General features: G+C 40.9%; 1 protein-coding gene across 1 annotated transcript; it reads left to right on the top strand.

Annotated features, from left to right (window-relative positions):
* The first annotated feature begins 1,777 nt into the window (after positions 1–1,777).
* LOC121179146 (synaptoporin) lies at positions 1,778–19,819 on the top strand. The gene is made up of 6 exons (XM_041033797.1): positions 1,778–1,869; positions 2,002–2,067; positions 18,200–18,324; positions 18,616–18,814; positions 19,005–19,196; positions 19,449–19,819. Exons 1-6 carry the CDS (start codon positions 1,852–1,854, stop codon positions 19,698–19,700), a joined length of 852 nt encoding a protein of 283 aa, XP_040889731.1. The 5' UTR covers positions 1,778–1,851; the 3' UTR covers positions 19,701–19,819.
* The last annotated feature ends 320 nt before the right edge of the window (positions 19,820–20,139 follow it).

Raw genomic sequence — 20,139 nt, 5'->3', positions numbered from 1 at the left:
CTACATCTGGGGTCCCCTCAGGTGCTTTGTGTCTATTTGCAGATTCTTATTTCCCAGCATGCACAAAGACATGGCAGCAGCTCTTCACCATGGGTGCGTTAACAGTCACTTGAGCTTCAAATAGTCACAGGCAGAACCAAAACTGTGAGATAAACATGGAGGAGACCTCAAACCTTAGATATTACTGTGTAGCATTAACTAATGTGACTGAGTCAGACTTGCTTGACAAGTGGGTCCAGTGCCATGACTTTTCTTTTCCATGGATTTTCAAGTTGTTAATAATTTTGTTCAGGTTGTCAGATGGCTATTGCTTAAATGCTCTCATGATCATGTTACATCAGGTTGGTGGAACCCGGTTGCAAAATGAAAATTTGTTTATATGGAAAAATAAGTTGTGGGTCAGTTTTATCAAATCATGCCAGAAAAACTGTCATGATATTGCTCAGTTTTTTTGTTTTTTGTTTTACTATAGTTTACTGTCTGCACAATATTTCTACGATCGCACACTGTGCAGTCAGGTTAAATGACAAAAGCCAGTAGAAGTGTTTCAGCTCATTATCTGAAACAGATCCTAACTAAAAGGATGAAGTACATATGAGAGACTCCATTCTTCTTGCCAAGATCCTTTTGATTTCCTGTGGTGAAAATATTATCCAATCAGATTCAATGTTTCCCTAATCGCATGGATAGAGCCCTTCAGGCAGGGAGTGTGTGTGTGTGTGTGTGTGTGTGTGTGTGTGTGTGTGTGTGTGTGTGTGTGTGTGTGTGTGTGTGTGTGTGTGTGTCTGAGCATGAAAGGGAGAGGGGGACAGAGACGGTGGAGGAGAAAATGAAAGAGTAAAAGCGAAGGAGCGATAGGAGAGATGTTGTAAAATTAGCCATGCTGTCAGAGCAGTTTACACTTGGCTTTGCAGGAATTGTCATCAGTGTAGCAGACTCAGGGAAGTCCCCCTCGCTCTATCATCTTGCCTGCAGTGAGATTCAGGCTCTCTCTTTCTATCCCTCTCTCTCTGCCTGGACAAACTGATTAGATGACAAATTGCCAAAGCTCCCAATGAATCTGGATAAAAACAGCATTCAGTAACAGTCAAGGATCATCAGACAAAGTTACCTGTGTCTGTGTGTGTGTGTGTGTGTGTGTGTTTGTTTCTGGTTGTCGGAGATTTGCACAACATTAGTCTCCACACTGAAATGTATTTCCCAAAATGACAAACTATTCCATTAAAGCCAAAAACACACCTTCAGTTTGTTTTCTCAGCATAAACATGACTTTTCCAAAGGCTTTTTCAAAGAAAAAGTATTTTGCAACATTATTATATATAGGTACATATAGTATAGGCTATTTTTGAACTACTACAAAACATACAAAAAGAATATTATTTTGATATGAAGAGAACTAAATTTACTTTTTTGATTCATTAATCTGACAAATTGTTTCTTGCTTAAATCCGTGAGCTAAAGCAAAAACATAACGTAACCATAGTAAATTTAGATGTTGCTGTGAACACTAAGCATATATTGGAAGTTAAAAAGTAAATTACCCAAATACATAAAATAACAAATCTGTTCCCTCCAATGGCAAAAAAATGAAGGCGTCCCTCCTCTTTGACGAGACCAATCCCTGCCTGTCTCTATGGCAAATTCTCTCTCAGAAAAAAATAAAAAATAAAATCCACACACAAAAGCCGAAGAGGGCTCGCTCGGCTTTTTCCGGTCAAAGTCGGAATCAGAGCCAAGAGCCCCTGCCTGGACTGTGACGCGCGGCAGACACATCAATCGGGTCTTGACTTGTGGGTTTAGATTGTTTACATCCAATCAAACAAGTAAGAAAGGAAGTAGTCTTCTGCTGAAATGGACACCGCTAACCAGGTGCGTAAATAAACGAAAAGAAAGATCATGTTGACTCAGAGATGTAAACAGTTACCTGCTAAATTGGCCAATGTATCGTTAATTGGTAATAGAAATGAGAATGCTTTTCTCCTCCCTCTGTGCCTTTTGCAGCTTGCATCTGCGGGGACGTTTCAAGTGCTAAAATTACCTCTGGGATTTATCCGTGTTTTGGAGTGGGTGAGTTGGAACTTTGATTTTGTTTGCATGCAATAACTTCCCAGTGCACTGTTAATACATCAATGAATTATATAATATAGGATGCGATGAGTGCCTATGGTGGTGTTAGTGCTCCTGCACTGAGTAAACATCTGGTTTGGTCTTGATAAATTCCTCCGTCTCTCTGCTGAAACTTAAATTTTTATCACATCTATTGGGTTTTGCGCCTTAATGGTGGTGTTTGTGTTATTTACCCGCAATCAGCTTGACTGTGATCCGTTTCACCGTGACTAAATGGCTCAAGTTTATGTAAGGATTTACAGCTCCGTGGGAACTAGATGACATTGGAAACCGCTATGAAGCTTTTCAATTATGCGTATTTTGGATGCGTTGTGCCAACCCAGTGCGTTTTGCGCCAGTCTACGAAAAAAATGCCCCATTTTACCCCAAGTGAAATGATATAACAGGGATCAACAATAAGAACGGGGTGTCCTAGCGCTGACTGAATCAAAGCTTTACTACCTCTTTCTGTCTGGGTGCCGTTTGTAGACTCTCGTGTTTATTGTACACTGCAGAGAAGCCTAGAGGCAAAAAGAGATAAGTGATTTCCTTTGATGTGAGTTTAGAGAAATTACTGTAGCCATGAGGGTATTGAGCTTGTGCACAAATAGGATGTGTGCATGTGTGCGTGTGTGTGTGAGATAGAGAGTGTGTGAGCTTGTCTCTCTCACTTTTATAAATGCCATCAAATGTGCAGAGAATCCTCAAGCAGCAGTCTCTGTTCCAGAAAAATCAAATAGAAGCAGATTTTTATTTATTTGTTTGATATGCAAAGGGAGTGAACCTCACTCCAACTCACTTTCATCAGACGTGTAACATTTTAGGCGAGATAGGGCAGATGTCTATCAGTGAGGTGAGTTCCCGAGTGCATCTGTTTCAGCTGTTTGTGTGTGTGTGACCAGATTCACTGTGATATTTGTGGGCCAGAGCCAAAGAACAAGCAGATGATCCAAAGCACCATCTGTATGATGAAGATAACAGTCTGACATAGCTCCCTCTGTGTGTCTTCAAGTTGTGTATGTGTGTGTGTGGCGGAGGGCAGCATGTGTGATTGTGTGAGCATGACTGCACACTGTCCAGTGACATCCGGTGACATATAGATCCACCAATCACCTGGTATAGCTCACACGCACACACACACACACACACACAAACAAACATCACAAGGGCAGGCTACCTCCACAGCTTCATGGCACTGTTATAAAAGTGACCTTTTCCTTGCTGCATCTTTTTTTCACCCTCCCCCACATCTTAAGAGAGGGAAACTTTTCCAACACCTCTGCTGGACAGTGGGCTCATAAAAATGCAAACAATTCAAATTGCGACCCATGTATTCTAATTTATTCTGTAGCACATACAGTGGTGAAGCTGGGGTCAGGCTGTTCCTCTCTAACTCAATAGCATTAAAAATTCAGAACTAAGAGTCTCCTCTTCCTATTCACCTGGCCACTTCACTAACAAATCAAACAAAGTCTTAAGATAAAATAAACAGGGATCATGCCTGATGCAATGGATGACACTAACAGTGCTTTTAAAAAGGAAACAAACAGATAGAACCTTGCAATGGGATCACACCAGCCGCAATGCCATCAACATGTCGCTGTTCCAACCCATGAGTATTCAGTAGCCATTTTTACGTAATTTATAATAACTTAGCCTTCATTATCTTCAGCTCAGCTACACATCTGTAATGCTTCTTGGCTGTATTTTGCACGGTGGCAATGTTATTATATTGACAAAATCTGCCCACAGACAGACATATAAACCCCTGCCATCATGCTTAAAACTGCCTCTGTGGTAGTTCCCACTACAGTGAATGTCTCCGAGAGGACCACTCTTTGCCATGGCGACACACACACATGGACTCACAAAGTGAAAACAATACCAGCCACGCTGCCGCAGCTGGTAATAACCCCAAATTTGTAAGTTTTACATGTCCCAGTCTGAGGTCCCAGTTGGATGTGAGGCGTGAGGAGCCTGCAGGGACAGTTTCCCACTGTCCTCAGCAAGTGACATCCAGCTGGGACATGATGCCTCTCTAACAGCAGCATCTGACACTGGAGGATGAAGAAATTATGAGCTAAGTATGATCACATGCTGAAAATAACAAGTAAATTATATCTGTCATTGAAAACACTTTGCATTGATGCCACAGCACAGTCTAGTTGACCAACACAGTTTCCTGCTTGTGTAATTAATTACTAACGGTGTAATTATTTGGACATTCACCACAGTGGTCATGTATGTGTGTTTTCATGCATGCATATACAGTATGTATGTATATATGCAGCTGACCTTAAACTGACACAGCAGTCACTTGTGAAGAGTCTGTAAAAGCATGAAAATAATGTTTACTTCAATCATGCTTCCTAATCCAAAGGCCTGCAGTGAATTTCTTTGCACATTACAACACCAGCAGAAACACGTCTGTCAGTTTGGTTTGTTTATGTGCCTCCAGGCTCTAAAGGCTTTTGTTAGGGCAGCGATTGACATTTACTTTGTTAATTATAATGAACCCTTGACTGTATGGCTGATTGGTCATGTGGACAAACAGAAGGTTGTTTAAAGGTTCAGTCAAGATGTTGCTGTAGACTGGTAGGTTTCCTACAGCTTCAGTCAGAACTGGGTCTGCGCATGGGTAAGGCAAATTCATAATCAGCCATGTCTGCAGGAGATTCTCTTGGCCTGTTTGGCACACTGTCAGTGGCTGGCATATTCTGCTCCAAACAGCTGTAAGGTCCCCTCCTTTCCACCATGGACCAACTCAAGCAGAAGCTGTCCTTTGAGATGTGCCCAAACTCTTCACTGCGCGCGTGTGTGTGTGTCTTCATATATATATGTGTGTGTGTGTGCATGTGTGTGTTTGAGAGAGATGGAAGGAGAAAGAGAGCAAAATTGTTCAGTTGATTGAGCACATGATGCAAATGATATACATGCATTTGCTATGCGCTGAAGCATTGTCGTGACTGTTACATCATCTCACACTGCAGATTTGCAAGTACTGTATTGACTCAGAGGCTTCCTGTACTGTGCAAAAACTCAGGCTGATGAGTCACAAACAATGAGTTCATCATGAGTCTTATTTATGAGTAAGGGTCCTCCTCTCATCCAAAACCCAGGACTGACCCACTGTGAAGTCGTCCTCAGTACCTTACTGTACGCCACTTTAGTTTGCCTTGGGGTTGGCACAGCATCGTGTGTTTGTGTGTGTACCAGATAAAACTGTGCCACAACAGAGGCTTATTGGTTTCAGCTACTGCTTGGACCTGACTGGAGAATTATCTCCAACACAGAATACATATGTGTAAAATTTAAAAAAAAAAAAAAGGCCATTCTAAGTCTGGTCCCTGTAGTTTTTGTTGCCATGCCTGTTGACTGTTATTTACAATGATAACATCGAGTGAACTGTTTTTTTGTAGTATAGCACAGTGGCAACTCTTCTCCAAAGAAATGATCATCTCAAGTTAAATTCAAGAGAGTTAAACTTTTTATGCAGATTGAATCAGTATTTTGAGTTTATTAACCTTATAGTTCTGAGGCACTCAGACGCTCCGTTATGTGGGTCAGGTAGTTTGGCAAAAATCAGGTGTAAAAATCCCTATGTTACACCTGCTATTTCACTGTGATAGAACAATCAGTCAGTGAAAGATATTTCATATCTTCTGTTACTCATATCATATTCAGGTTGGAGCTACAGGTTGTGGAAATTAATTAGACTTAATCTTAATTAATGTTCATGTTGATTACTTTAGTAGCTGCCACTAAAACTGTAGTGTCTCTGGCTTCTCAGGCAAAAAGAGTTGATCACAGAGCTACAATGAATCTTTGATTTGTATTTATTTATAGGTTAAGTCACTTGCTAGTAATTGAAGCTGAAGTTAATCAGATTTAATAAGCGATTCAAAAGGAATTGGATTTGATAAGTGGATTTGATTCTGGATTCAGATTTGATAAAATGCTATTGAACCCCAACCCTACCCCAAAGTGACATGTCTCAGGCAAAGCTCCAGCATCCTCCCCACCTGATGAACCATAAATGGCATGACAAAATGATCTTTTGTTCATTGCAGCGTAGAGCTAGTTGCACGAGTGTTATTGTACAATATTACTTATTTAAAAATCTATCTGATGAAGTTTCATAAAATGATTCTAGCAAGAAATTCTTCTCTGTCATAATGTCAGTTTATCAGAACTGAAGCACATGTAGTCTAAGAAATATTAACAAATTGTTGTTAATTTGACTTTATCATAATTTATTAGCAGAATCCGAAGTGATGTGTAGATGCTGAATGCTGATTAACAGAAAATATTTTACAGTTGCCCAGTCATTAAAACTGCTTGTGATATATTTTCTGTCAATCAGCAAATCTGTTAATCAGCATTCACCATCTACATGTCACTTCGGATTCTGCTAATAAATCCTAGTGACATTAATTCTTTTTGCATGTCATATTACTGCTGCACATATTCATTGCAAATGCCCTTAGAGTCAAAGCTGTTATACCTAGTGTATGTTAGGCCATTGTATAAGTAAATATGTGATGCTCATTCATAGATTCATTTTAGTCAGAAATAATCTGAAATGTTTCTCTGATTAATGCAGACATCTTTTGGGCGTGGAGCCCTAATCACCAAACATGACACTGAATGAATATTATTGCAAAACTGAGTGAGACAAGCCAGAATTACTCTGTAGTTATGCAAAAACACACCACAAATTAAACAACTTTTGAATACTGTGGCACTGGCAAAATTAGATTCAACTCTTCTCCGGAAAAGCAATCTCTGTTTTTTTTTCTCTCTTTCTCTTTCTCTCTCTATTCTCTTGTCACATTTTGTGTTGTTTCTCCTCTGACCTATCACCTTGGTAATGTGTTACAGTGAAGGGTTTGACAGATTTCTGCACAATGGTCACGATAAACATTTGCATGGAGGAATAAGCGTACACACATACACACACACACACACCCCAAAGGAAAACAAGGGAAAGCAGGGAGATGCAGAGAGATTGTCGACAGCTGCTGACAGATATCACAAGAGACTTGCCAGGTCAAAGATCTGTTTTTCAGCTTTGAAATCACTCATTCCCTTTTGACAAGGGGACATGAGGCGGGGGGGAAAAGTGACACCTCTGGATGACATCAGGCTTGAACATTTAAACAAACATTTACATCTCAGTGTCATGGAGTCGGTTTGGGTTAGGCAGGTGAATTAGAGCACTAATGTCTTTTAGACACACAGCAAATCAGTATGAGAGGCTATTTCACCTCTCTGTCAGATGTTGTTAGGAAAAAAAAGTGGAAAGTGGAAACTTATGCAAAAAAATCTCAACATTCTCCGCAGCAGGTGAAGTCTGTCATCTCTGATATCTGTCAGTCAGTGTAATCTGCAAAGTCCGATATTGTCTGATGCTTGATATCATTAAAATGTTGATTGTCCAGTTGTTTGGAGGTGAAAAAGCACACTGGGTTTGAATTGCTCGCTCCAGCTCACCTTTTCAGTTGTTACACAAATACTTGTAGTACTTTTCATGTGCACAACTGAGTGCAACACTGTGGATTTTTTTCCAGGAGAGACTGAAGAGTCTGAAAATAAGCACTATTATCCCCATATTTATTGTGTCTCTTCCTTCGTGTCTCAAAAACATAGTTGTAACTGACTATAGAAGTTCAACAAAGGCCTGGTAGACACAGTGTAATTTAATACTGACTTGAACACACGAGGATGTTTGTATTTCTAGCAATTAAAATGGATATTTATGGACCTTCTTTGTGTAACATTACGGTTTGGTCCTAATTTTCTCCACCTTGAGGTTTTAGATTATTGGGCTCTCGCCTTTTTCCCATCCAGAGATGAGATCATACTCTGTAATTACAGAATCACTACATGGAGGATATGTTCGCTATTAGTCACTGAAGTAACATAATCACATTGTATACAGTATGTATTAGTTTGGACCCTGAAAACAGAAAGCAGAGTCATTTCACTTTTCATTTCACTATAACCTCATCATTTCCAGTGTGGTCTTAAAATAAGCTTGGTGCGTTGTGGTAGCTGATGAGCTCCTGGATGTGACGTGGCCTTTCCTGACCCATCAGGTCAGAACTGGACCACTGCCTCCCCATCAACCCTCAGATGATGGTCCGCCATCTGTGACTCAGGGAAAGGTTAGCTTGTCTTCTCCTGTAGGTGGGCATGTCTTTTCAAAGGAGACATCCCACACACAACACAGTACATGGAAGAGCACAGGTGTTGAGGCAGTGTGTACACAGACAAGAGCATAAAGAAATGGAAATGCCACAAAGACACACTGTATTTATATTATTATATTACTGAGATTAAACTGTAAATGGAAACTTTGTGTTGTTTTAAAAAAAAAGGCAAAAAAAACATCAAATCCTCCTTGGGAGGGAGTTTGTTTTTTTTTTTCAGAATGTGGTTGCCAGGAGCAGTAAAGGTTTTTCACTCTGATTTAAGAAATATTTCAAGAGGGTTTGTTTCTGTAAGTTGACTAACAGCTGCTTAGTCATCCACCTCCTGCAAAACTTGGCGCCATTTTTCTTTTGCTGTTTTTCAAGACTGTGCCTTGGTAGCTTGTGCACAAAAACAGACCTATTTGAGTGCTGAACAAATCTGAGATGTGGGCAGTAAGTAAGAGAAACCAGGATACCAAACTCCCTGAGATGCAGAAAAAGTTCCTTTAGAGGTAAGAGTGACATCTTCCAAGCAGAGACCAAACAAGATTAACCATATCTCCCACCACCTGATCCAGCTGACTGATCATCTGTTCTACTGCCCAACACACAGAGCTGTGCATCCGATGATGTGACTACAAATTAAATCAAATCATTAACCTGTACTATTGATGATAAATACAGGTTTACATGGTCTTTGTTGTGCACAGTCTATGACTATCAAGTCCAATAGTCAAACACCACCATATAGAGAGCCAAAGTTCCAGGAGTAATAAAAAACCTTATCCAAACCTGGCCCTGTACATGGACTTCTAATATTCAGTTTAGAAGTGTGTTAGGATCTGACATGATTTTCTCCAGATTTAGATTTAGATGTAAACCCACCACCATATAGAAACACACATAGGCACACATAGTGGGTTTGTGGTGCGTTTCCATCAGGTGCCCCCAGCTTTATAAGTGCAGTGACTGTCCCCTCAGGGCACAGGAGCCAGGTTCCAGCCAGGTCACCTGAATGAGTAGCCATGGAAACCCCATGGGGAGAAGAGGAGCACCAAGAAGGAACACTGTTACAAAAATAAATGTAGATTTTCTGCTTGCTTGTGGTCAGTCAAGCTTACAGAGGGGGAGACCAGAGAGATAGAAGGAAATATGAATCTGGGATGTGCAGGGCACAAGGCAATCCTCATGCAGGGAGGGATTAGCTGCTGCTAAATGAGCTACTGATTTTGTTCTTTGGTGTTGCCAAAGCAAAGATCAGACAGCTTTCACATGAAGGATTGTGGATGTCACCTCTTTGTGTAACTTGCTCTGTCGTCAGTGAAGTAGTTGGGATTTTCTGACCAATGCACCAGCCAAGATCAGTTTCACTGAAGTATAATCACATCAGTTTGATGAGTAGGAAAAAAACGCTTTGTCTTGAGTGTGACAGTGAGGATGTAATTGACAAGGTGTCATCTGCTCTTGTTCTGTTCAGCTTCTTCTGTCAAAATTCTAATATGAAACTTATCATGGGAAAGGAAGCTTTTTTCTTGTGATTTTAAGTGAATTAAAAACAAAAAAATCACAAAAACTAGATACTACATTAACTTATATATCTTATATATCTTAACACTGGTTAGTCAGAGTGTTATCCCTCATCACTGTTTTGTAACATTTCAGTTCAAATGTGCATCGGACTGTTCATCCCACTCTGCTTTCATTTCTGATGTGTGTTTGTTGATTTGTTTTGTGCTTAACTAGCTGGCATCAAATTGCTCATGATTGCACACTGGCAGACCGCAGCAGTGAGAGCAAGTGAGACTGTGTGTGTGTGTGTGTGTGTGTGTGGCTAATGTTTCTGCCTGAGTGGAGAGAGGGATATTTTTACTCTATGTTCATATGTATACAGAGTGCGTGCTCCCATCTAGGTCCTTAAACAGTTAAACACACACACATTCACAGAGCGGACAGACACACATGCAGCCATGCACACACAAACATGGACATAAAAAAGAATGGAAATACTGTTTGAATACACAGGCGTGAATACAACGTGAAGAACGCAAACAGACTGGAGATGTACTGTCTGGCAAAAAATTCAGGTTCCATACTGGTGACATTTTAGTCAATTATTTCCACCAGATCCATCCATGTCTTTCTGTCAGTCTCCCTAACGCTACATCTGCCTCCATCTAAGACTTTAAAGTAGAATCTCTATGACTCAGTTTTGTCTTCGGTCTTTAACATCATAAAGACTTGGAAAATACTTTCAAACATTTGTCACCCAAAAGTAAATGCAGAAATTGGCCCCCTACTCTACAGCTACTCTGGCTAAATGCGTCTACTTAGGGGCAACTTGTGGGCTAACCAAACTAGCTGCCTTTTCATCTACCATAATATACATTACATAGTATGTACACATTATGTAACCCCAATATTCACATTCTTTCATCTGAGTTTTTTGGCCTCTACCAACCTTTGATGGAAATATCTGGCTCTTTAGCTGTTTTCAGTTTGTCGCTACTGTGTCTGTCTGTCTGTGTTCGGTGCTGAACAGGCATTGGATTTTTAGAGGGTTTTTTATTCACTCAAAACAGAAAAATTCTCTATAAATTTCTCTGTAAAGGACCAGTGTGTAGAATCGCTTTCCAAGCATGTAGGAGAACCTACAGAGGCCTTCATGTAACGTAAAACGTGAAAGACGCCTTCTGAAGCCAGTGTTTGGTTTGTCTGTTCTGGGCTACTGTAGAAACATGGCGGACTCTGTGGAAGAGGACGTGTTTCCATTGTAGATGTGAAGAGCTCATTCTACGATAGCAAAAACACAATGATTCTTAGTTTCAGGTGATTAGACACTAATAAAAGCATAATTAGGAATATTATATATATTCTATTTCTGCCAATAGATCCCCATAAATCCTACACACTGGTCCTTTAAGTCACATTTTGATGTTTGTTGCTGCAGTGTGGCCCTCCCTGGTACTGTATCCCAGAGTGAGCAGGTTAGAAAATAACTTGGAGGTTCTTCTGAGCTGACTCACAACAAAATTTTCCTTACATTTGTTATATTGTATATGTTCTAGCCTTACAAATTTATTGCAGTTTGGTGTGTTTTATTATTTATTTTATGTTTTTTAAATGGTCTTAACTTAAATTTCAGGTAGCAACTTAATAAGGTCTTACATTTACTTTTCCAGTACCTCAATCTGTTCCCTATTCAGATCACACAAGTAGTTTTTAGAGTAGTTTGACTCTAATTTGTAGTAGAGGATAAGCAATTTGAGAGAGCTGTGCTTCCCTCTTTCGATCTGTCTCACTCTGTTTCATCTATCTTTTTCTTTCTGTCTTCATAAAGAGTGTCCTAGATTTTTTTTTTCCTCTCCAAGTCAGGCAAAGAGAGGGGCTGAACATCTGAGGCGTTTTTCTCCTCCTGAGGCAGCCACTTGACACCCGCAACGATTCATATCAACTTGAATAGAGCAGGTGGACGGTGTGTGTGTGTGTAGGTGTAGCATCTGTGAGGACGGTTTTGCAGAAAATGTCAAGTGCAGCTCATCAGTGAATGCACCTTTTAGCTTGTCTGCCACTTAACGTGATCCTCACCTCCCCACTCGGTTCTACCTCCGCCGCTTCCTCTGCCGCTCTTATCAGATCCTCTTGTTTAAACAGCTCCTCTGTTTTCTCTTCTTATTTTATTTATTTTACAGCCAAATATTCTTCATTTTACCAGGCCACCATTCCTTAAATATTCTGTCTTTGTGTCGTTTCTTTGCCTGGTTCATCATTTTTACCACACCCTATTTGTTTTCCTGTTTTCCACAGAGGAGGCTATTTGTCCTGGACAGTGGGTCTGATGGCTGGTGGTCATGTCTGCCCTGAAGCTTGAGGATACATTTCATAATCCTCAGCCAGCCTCCACTCTTCCGTAGCATTCACCCATTTGAGTCTCCCCTGCATCAAGTTCTCCTCAGACAGAATCCTTGCACTCTTGTCCACATCCACTGATTTAAATCTGTAGATAACATCACAAGCTGTACTTTTTATCTTATTGAAATGCATTGATATACCTTATTTTGGTTTGAAAGCAAATTATGATCTTCACATTAGTACCGTGCTGCTCAGTGCCATGTAGGTCAGTGGAGAAGAGGGCAAACAGAGAGAGATATTTCAGAGCTTTGTTTGCACTGCAGACGGTTTTCATTCCTCTACTCTGACTTTTCTCTGTATCTGTCTCTCTCTCTTTCTCTCTTGCTTTCCCTCCCTTTCTATCTCTTGTTCCCTGAGGAGCCCAGCTGGGAGAGGCAGATAAACACACGGGGGCGTGGGGCTTAGCACCCACCCTCCTTTCCACAATGCCACGCTCTCCTGTTCAAAGGCCCCCGCCAGAAATGAGAGGGGCTAAACCCAAGCCGAAAATCACAGGGAGAGGAGGCAGCTGCAGGAGAGAGAGAGTATATAGACATAGAGAGAAAGAGAGATGTTTATCTGAGGCTGTTTGTGATAATTACGAGGGAGTATTTATTCTGGTCACTTTTCTTTTACCGTTTGTTCTGACAAGCACATGCTACAGTGTGCATGTATGGCGTTTATGAGATCTTTTCGCTGCCTGTAAGTGCTGCATATTTGAATTTGTTATGTGTGTGTGTAGACATATGAGCACATTTCTTTTGTCTTCTTTTGGCCTATCATTTGTCATGACCAAAGTCAAAAAAAGTGGATCACATAAGCTGTTTTCTACTGAACTCTGAACTCTGGGGTGTAAGAAGTCTTTGCCCTTTCACCCCTACAGCACACAACTGGAGAATGTTTGTGTGTTCAAACCTACTGGAAATACTCCCTTTGGTTTAGGTGAGGGGTGACGCCTGGGTAGAATGTGCAGGAGGCAGGATAGAAATGTCATCAGCATGGCCACTCACTCACCGTGAATTCACCGGTTCAACTGATTTGGACGTTTGCGTTCACACATACAGCTCCTCTGGGTAATGTCTAGGAAAGTTTGGGGCTTCAGTGCCTGTGTGAAAGCAGCTTAAAAACACTTCAGTAGAGGAATTCCCTGCAGAGGTTCCAGCTGTGTACCTTGACACCCAGGTAAGCAGCATTCATCCTCCACCTGAGGCCTGAAGCTGCAGGAAGCAAGTGGAAAGTGGAGCCCCCGGTTCATCATACGGCATTTGGCTTTGATCTGAGCAGACCTTATCCATGCAGCCAAACCTAGCTTATAGTCCTTTGTGACCTAGATGCCAATTAGATTATTGCAACAATGCCCTTGTGAGCAGGTATTCAACAGTAGCTAACAATAGTTACTTAGCCGTAATGTGAAGACAAGGACTAAAGAAACATGAGGATAATAGACATGGATCTCTTTTCATATCTGCTGAAATCTCTTTTGTTGTGTGCACGTGGGTCTGGATTTATCAGCTGTGACAAAGCTATGATATAACAATCGAACGGTCAACCAGTTCTCTCGAACAACTCGCCTGTTACAAAAATCATATTTTGATTAAAGGTTATCTTCACTGTTCTCACTGATCTCAGTGTAGACTGTGAACAAAGGCTCTGTCCTGCTTGGTTTGAAGGATGAATTCATCAGAAAGTAACAAGTAGCCACTACACTTGAATCTACCCCACGTGGAGATTTGATGGATGGATTGTCCTAAACTCAGTGAATGCATTCAGCCACAAGGTGGCATAAACCATCTGATAGTGATTTTTAGCTCGCTTCATGTGATGAGTTAAATGGCTAACATATCTTGGGCTGTTAGGTTCCTAACTTCTTACAATATGTCATACCAGTTCTTTTTTGTTGCTTATAAAAATTTGGGTACCTCAAAAAATCCATAGGGCTGGATTTTCCTTTGTCATCAGTCCAGTTAAACTTGGCAGAGAAGAAAACATGTTCTTTTTTGAAACACAAACCAGATGAAGATAATACTCTTCCTTACTAAATGCTGCATTTTCCACCCTGGACAATCTGAAATGCTGGTTTACATCAAGTTTTATTGGGTTTTAGTGAGACATAGAACTAGGTGTCATCCGCATAGCAGTGGAGTTAATGTAGACACTTGCTTGAGACAAGCGTGCACACACTTAATCTATTCATACTGCAAGAACATGCTCACACATATTCCCAGGATGAGAGTGGGTAGCTGAACGATCTGTTTGCGCCCTCCAGAGGCTGAGGGGCTCTCAGTCTAAAGTGACATTTCCTCCCCAGCTGTTGGCAAGCTGCACGTCCAGCTGCCTGTAATATGGGAACGGGGAGGCTCGCGCTAACCAGGCGTCAGGTCTGATTATGGTGATCATGGTTGTGAGAACTCTTGAGGCTATAAAAGCTTTATAAGGAAAAGCTGGGCTGAGAAAGAGAGAGAGGGAGAGAGAGAGAGAGAGAGAGAGAGAGAGAACATACTAGGGGCAGGGGTTGTGTGTGTTCGAAGGTTGGATATGTGTATTTGTCTGTGATTATATATTTGCAGCATTTCCATGTTTGTTGGTTATAACCAACCCAATTGCCAATTTTAACTCCCAAGGCACCAAAACCAAAAGGGAAACATAATTTGGTACAGGTGTACAGGAGTGTGCCATCAGTATTCTTAAATATAAAATCCTCACATCATGTATCAGTTAGATTTTAATCAAAAAAACTACTATCTGTACTATGTAACTACTATGTGGCTTAAAGTTTGACATTTACATAGTGAATTGTATTGTACATCATCTGCCATAGAGCCCTGGAGCTATAAGGAAGCTGTATGTTTTGTGTAAATTTTACCAGTCGTGCACACAAAACTGCTACACTTCATGTCATTAAACCTGCTTATCACTTTTAGAGCAAAGCGGAGAGAGAAGAGCTAATTATCCCTCTTCTGTTTATCAAATGAGGCAGGCAAAGCCGTGGCAAAACTTTTCTGCTCACAGCTCCATAATGATGTCTCTTTGGGCCACAGTATTGTTGGAGAGGGCAGCAGAGGCAGCGAGTTAATTTAAAAACAGCAGCGTTAGGGATTGTCTGTGATCGTATGGTATACTTTGACTAACTCACGCTGTGTAATGCATTTTCTCAGTTGTAGTGTTTAGAGACCAGTGTTATGACACCCTTGATAAATGAGGGTTAGTATGTGTTTTTATATTATTGAAAGTGATGATATGAAGACTTAATTTATTGTATTAGCATCCGATGTGTGAAGGCGAACAGCCAGCTTTAAGTATGCCACTGTACATGTTAGCAGGTTCAGCTTGAGCAAATGCATTTGTCTGCTGTCAGTGATGTGTTGAGCTTCTTGTTAAGGAGCTATTTTTGCTGCTTTTCAGAATATTGTCCCTTTATTAGACTCATAATTCCTGTTCTTAATCGTTCTCATCATGTAATATAATTTGTAATGCTTATCTGTGGTACTTGTACTTTGAGCGTTTCCATTTTATACTAATTTATACCTTAATTCCACTACATTTTAGAAAGAGGTGTTGACCTTTGAACTCCACTTTCATCAACTCAAGCTTTGCTCAACCAGAAGCAACATTAAAAAGCTGTTTATAGTGCCAATGTGACACAAAGATGTGACCTGTGACCACCCAGCATCACCCCAGTTTGTGGGTCCAGTCTATGTCCTGGGTTTTATTATTTTTTGTTGCTTTAAGTCAGGTATAAGTACATGACCTACTTACTTTTTCCTCTATCCTCATGGTCCTAACTCACTTTCTCTTTCCATTTCTTTCTTTCTTACCTCATAATAATCACAGAAGCTGTAGATGGTTGAATGGTAGAGGAGTGAAGAGACGTGAGACAGGGTGAAGCAAACATTTATACTCAGCCACACAACAACACACACACACACACTGCTGTGCTTTCCTAAGGCAGCCTCTTCCAGCTTCTGTTTCATTATCACAATGCTTCTGGGAGCCCAGTAGCATAACAAAGCTGTATTATACTGTATCCTCCCCTCTTCAGTCAGTATGGTTGTAATTGCTCCAGTGAGATCTTTTTTCTTTTTTCTTTTTTTTGTGGATATAGATTTTCAACAAACACTGTGGATAGTTTTTCAATATGTGATCATTCTGTTTGTCATCAAACTGTATTATAATTAGTAATAGAGGATAAACTGTTAAATCTATATTGATTAGGTTTAAGACTGAATTTTGTCTTTGTTTCACTTCAACCACTTATTGTCCTTCTCTGCTACACTTCTAATGCAGTTTTATTGGCCAGATTAATTCTTATAATTCCTGTTCTTAGATTCTTTTAGGCTGTTTTTGCTCTTGTGTTGATGTTTACATGCACTGAATGGATGTGTTTTTCAGTAAGTGTGGTGGTGAAGTTATTATCACAGTGGATGGAGCACAAACGGGGCTCTCTTCCTCCAGACTCTGAGACTCTGTCCTAATTCAGCTCAGCCCACACACTCACTGCAGCTATTGCAGTTCATGTGCTGATGTGGCCAAAAAATGCTATCAGTTGGTGTTAAATTGGCTTAACAGCAGAGAAATTGTTGAGATGTCCATAAGCAAAGTGTTTAAAGTGAGGACTGCAGATCCTCACCATTTGTTACTGGAGCCTGGTAGAAGAAATTAACTCCAGTTATGGTTTCTGTGTTTCCTGTGACTCCATTTTGAGGTGTAAAACTCTTCATGCAACAAACTCTTAAAGTCATACTCCAGTAGAATCGGGTAAAAATATTAATGCTGCACTTACCAATATTTTTCTATTAATGATGGATCAAATTATAATGTGCGAAGTGAGAAGTGTTGCTGGTAGTGACAAGCTAATAGAGAATTATCACTCAACTCTACAATTGATCTCAGATAGACAAAGCGTTTTAGCCTCTTTCAAATACTTGTTTTGATTTTTTTGGGCCACCAACTTCATTGTTTTGATTAACCCCCACAGTTAACATCAGTTCTGCTCACAGCAGCAGCAGGCTGATGTTGTCAGCAAGCATTACCTGTCCAAAACAGCAGACAGGCAAAGTCTTCAACTAGTTGGTGAACATGGTGAAATGTTTAGAAACCTAATAACAAGGTATTTTCCTTAGGGAGTTGCACTGCACTGCACTAACTGCACTGCAGTGTGTGAACATACTTATATGTATGGTCACACACCAGCATTAGCACTGTGTTATCACACAAAACAGCCTGTAGTTTATGTGGTTGATTCACATAAACAACAGGCTTCCACAAAAAGGCCACCGTCTCTACTGGAGTCCAGACATCATCAATTAACAAATTTCAGCTTTAAGTCTCTAAACAGTATAAAAAACAACAACAACAAAAGCAACAGCTGTGTCTGATTTGGTACTACAGTGTCAAGAAAGTGATTTTATCTTTAACTAAAAATGCTGTGTCTAAAAGAACTGAAACTGACCCCAATCCAATGTTAATGTGTCTCTAGTAAAAACCAGTGGGATTAATACTCTGCCCACACGTCAGTCTACTACAAAGTAAAGCACTGTCTCCTGGATCATGGTCTGGGTGGTAATCGCATGAAAAAAAAAAATCTCATTCCCAGTAGTTTGTAGACCCTATTTCCTCCTCCTTGCTGAGGAGCCAGCTCAATATCTGCGCTACTGGAGAGGCAGCAAAGCTCCGAGCCAAGAGCCGGCACTGTTCTCAGGCCTCTGATAATGTAATTCATTAGAGCTGATGCTGCTGTTCTCACAGTTGTCCTCCTTGTAACAGCACGTTGAGACAGATACAGAGGGGCTGAGACAGAAAGCTGTGGGTCTGATGACATTGTGACAGCATCACCTTGTCGCAAGTGGGTGTGTGTGACTGTGTGTACATGCAAATATGGTGCTTGGTCTGCATGAAGTGGCAATAGAACTGTGCTTTGCAAGTTATCTGTTGCCTCACTGCAAATCAGTTGTGCTTCAGAGACATTTTCAGAGCAGGCATCTGATTTTTGTCTTCTTTATTTCATTGTGCAGCTTTTTGCCATTTTTGCTTTCGCGACATGTGGGGGCTACTCTGGGCAGCTGAGGGTCAGCGTGGACTGCATGGAGAAGGCCAGCAGCAACCTCAGCATCGGCATCGACTTTGCTTATCCATTTAGGTGAGTGGGCTTCGTTCGTAGTCTCAGGGTTTGATGGCAGGAGTGTGAACCTGTGTTTACTCCGATGCTAACACAGTATGTGATGATTCCAGTCACACTGGCTCTTATGAATGCTCCCAAACTTAGAATAACACTGAACTTACTGATGTTAGGTGTTAAAACGGGATTGCAGTTATCAGAGAATCTTCAGAGTTTGCTGAACCACATAGGGTATTTTTACTTTCCAGTAGAAAGACCTATTTAGGTAAAACAGTAGGATTAAACCACTGTACCTTTCTCTGTGTTTGCCAGGTTATACCAGGTGTCCTTCGAAGCGCCCGTGTGTGAAGGTACGAGGAGGGAGCGCGTGTTCCTCATTGGAGACTATTCATCCTCTGCCGAGTTCTTCGTCACCATTGCTGTGTTTGCGTTCCTCTATTCCCTGATGGCCACCACCGTCTACATCTTCTTACAGAACAAGTACCACGAAAACAATCGAGGACCACTCATTGTGAGTCTAGTGGCCTCTGAACTGGAACCTTTTTATAATATTACCATTGAAATATTTTATTATTCTGTTTGACATCTTGTGCTGACTCTGTCAAAGGAATTATAAAGCCACAAATATCAAATATCTGTACAAAACAAGCACCTTTCATGTCTCAACCTTTCCTGTCGCCTCTCTCGTTCCTGCCCATCAGGACTTTGTAGTGACTGTGGTGTTTTCCTTCATGTGGCTCGTGAGTTCCTCTGCTTGGGCAAAGGCTCTGTCTGATGTGAAAGTGGCCACTGATCCAGATGAGGTGCAGCTCCTCATCTCTGCCTGCAAAGTCCAGACCAACAAGTGTGGCTCTGTGCACGGATCACGCTGGTCCGGTCTCAACACCTCAGTGGTAGGTTTACATGATGTGTGCCCCAGACAGTGAATGAATAAGTAAAATAGACAAGTATCCAATTTTCTGAAGTGTGCTTAGAATTTTGAAGTTGAATTATTTGAAATACTAATCAAGTAAGTGGAAAGCCTTAAACAATTAAGCGCCAGTTCAAGTGTAGAAACTAAAAAAAAGATGTCAGCTGTGGCTTTGATTGAAGTGTAACCATTCAAAGCACTTGGGGTAAGAGTTTCTTGTTCTCTTCCTCTTCAGGTTTTTGGGTTTCTCAACTTTGTTCTGTGGGCTGGAAACATCTGGTTTGTCTTTAAGGAGACCAGTTGGCACAAGGGTGCTTCAAGGTTGGCAGGTGGGGCGTCTGAGAAACAGGCCGGCACCTTTAACCAGCAGCCCTACAACCAGGGAAGCTTTGACCAGTCGGGGAGCTACAACACCCAGGGAAACCTCGGCCAGCCGTCTGAGTACGGCCAGGTGGGAGGGCCCACCTCATACTCCAATCAAATGTAGCTATGCCTTTTTGCTTCATGAGTGGCACTTCTGCATTTTAAACCAGGGCAATCAGTTGTGAAAGGAGAGGAAGAAAGTAGAGTTAACTTTCATCCTCTGCTCAGTTTGTTATCAATCTGTCTTAGCAAAAAAACAACAAACAAAAAAGATGGTCATAAAAAAGGAGTCAAAGGTGTCATAGGACACACATTGTAGATAGTATTGTTGTGTATTGTACAAAATTATTAGATATAGTCTTTTATTTCTTCTCTCTCACAGGTGTTGTTTGCTAAATGTTGTATTTCTTGTAGTTCGAAACTCGTTAGTGACAGTTTCTTTCTCTGTGCTTGGTAATTGACATTCACTGTTTAGACTGGCTGTCTTTTTCAAACTGGTTTGCACTGTGGTGGAAGGAAAAAGTGCTCTATGTTTGTATAATTCTTCAAGTTTTCAAGTGCAT

The sequence above is a fragment of the Toxotes jaculatrix genome, chromosome 3 (genome assembly GCF_017976425.1).
Source record: "Toxotes jaculatrix isolate fToxJac2 chromosome 3, fToxJac2.pri, whole genome shotgun sequence".
NCBI lineage: Eukaryota > Metazoa > Chordata > Actinopteri > Toxotidae > Toxotes > Toxotes jaculatrix.
The sequence above is the reverse complement of the archived record's forward strand: the minus strand, read 5'-3'. Positions and strand labels throughout refer to the sequence as shown.

Bases quoted from the DNA above. Each gene is read 5' to 3' on its own strand.
- LOC121179146 (XM_041033797.1), top strand. The intron at 18,815-19,004 runs GTGAGTCTAGTG...CCTGCCCATCAG, and splicing joins ACAATCGAGGACCACTCATT to GACTTTGTAGTGACTGTGGT. The intron at 19,197-19,448 runs GTAGGTTTACAT...CTTCCTCTTCAG, and splicing joins CCGGTCTCAACACCTCAGTG to GTTTTTGGGTTTCTCAACTT.